The sequence below is a fragment of the Oryza glaberrima genome, chromosome 2 (assembly GCF_000147395.1).
Source record: "Oryza glaberrima chromosome 2, OglaRS2, whole genome shotgun sequence".
Lineage (NCBI taxonomy): Eukaryota > Viridiplantae > Streptophyta > Magnoliopsida > Poales > Poaceae > Oryza > Oryza glaberrima.
The window spans coordinates 5726844-5728483 of NC_068327.1; the positions used below are offsets into that span (position 1 = coordinate 5726844).

Sequence of the window (1640 nt, forward strand, 5' to 3'; positions counted from 1 at the left end):
TTTAATACATATATATAAGTTATTATTATTATATTATAGTTCCAGTGAAATTATATATTATAGTTAGATTTGAAAGTTTTCCTTAAAAAAAATCACTCGACAGTTTTTTAGGTAATACCTTTCCTGTACCCTGCCAAGCCCCGTACGATTATCCACTCGGACTGATCGATGCCATGCATACGCACATAAATCATAAATGTGGCCGCCCGTCCACTACATGACATCCACACCAAACTAATTCCCATCGAGAGTATCTCTAATTATCTACGCGATGGATCATCGCGGTGATGGAAAAGAAGAGAAGAAACACCAATACACCTGCAGCGCCGCGATCTTGATGATCCTGCTGGCTGTTTCTCTCGCCGCCGCTCTGGGCATCCTGGTCGTTTCGCTCGTCGCCGCTCTCGCCCCCCACCTCGCCCAGCCACAGCCAGCATCAGCATCAACATCAGCATCAGCGCCAATTCGTCCGTCCGTCCACGTCGGCTTCAACCTGACCACCGAGACGTACAACGACCTCTACAGCAAGCTACGCAGGGTGCTGACCGAGCCGAGCAATCCACCCTACGACCCGACCAACGTCAGGGGGGAGATACGTGCTCGGCGAGAAGCGCCGCCCGGATTTCTTCGCCGAGCCGCTGAGATGGATCATGGTAGATCTCGTCGTCGGCGACGGTGGCGAAGGGCGCTCGGAGACGAAGACGACGACGACGACGACGTTGGCGCTGCCCGATGACGACCTGCGCATCATCGGTTTCGCAAACGGCGCCGGCCACTGGCACCTCATGCCGGATTTCGCCGGCGGTTTGCCCGGTCCGGTCACGACGCTGCCGATCTCGCATAACTACGCGGACCTTATCGACGGAGGGAACGAGAACCTGTGGAAAGTTCCACTGGGGAAGCAATCCGCCATGGAGGCTGTCGTGACGCTGGCAAGCTACGACGCCGCCACGACCACCGTGGAAGAACTCCGGCGGGCGTACGTCAGGCTCCAAGTGATGATCTCCGAAGCACTACGGTTCAGGGCGATCAGGAAGGTGTTCGGGGGACGAGGGCGATGGGAGGAGGAGAGCTTCATCGGCCCAGATCAAGCGGAATATGTGCCTTATTGGGGACAGCTCTCCCATGCCCTAGTGAGATGGCAACAGAGTGGATTTCGCCATTGGCCAGATCCGGACAGTGACCTTGGTAAATCCTTCAAGGACATTAATATCAGCAATGCGAAGGATGCTTGGAACATAGTTGATTTTCTGGGTCGTCCATAATCATAACACACTTCTATCATATTATTATAATTGTACGTATGGCTGCCATTGGCTAGCCTAATGTTTACCAAGAATAAAAATAAATTTCGGGATCCGGTGGCGTATCCAGTATTGGGGCATGTTGGTGCACAAGCCCCACCTCCAATCCATGTCCTCGATTAGCCATTAATGATTTTAATTAAATCATAATTAGTAATTAGTGTAAAAAATGGATCTCGTAATGCTAGTTTGAAGTACTTAGTAACTAAACCTGTAAATATGTGATGCACTGTGAATAGATTGTATCAATTTATTCATAGATTTTTAGACATATGGTAAATATAGCTACAAATTAAAATGGAGAAGACAATAAGTTTTCTTTTCGTCATATGTTTA

The 1640-nt window shown here is 49.3% G+C and overlaps 1 protein-coding gene across 1 annotated transcript; it reads left to right on the forward strand.

Annotated features, from left to right (window-relative positions):
- The first annotated feature begins 650 nt into the window (after positions 1-650).
- Positions 651-1265, forward strand: LOC127761688 (60 kDa jasmonate-induced protein-like). Its single transcript, XM_052286012.1, has one exon. It carries the CDS (start codon positions 651-653, stop codon positions 1263-1265), a length of 615 nt encoding a protein of 204 aa, XP_052141972.1.
- Positions 1266-1640: the final 375 nt, after the last annotated feature.

Bases quoted from the DNA above. Each gene is read 5' to 3' on its own strand.
- LOC127761688 (XM_052286012.1), top strand. From the start codon at position 651: ATGGTAGATCTCGTCGTCGGCGACGGTGGCGAAGGGCGCTCGGAGACG.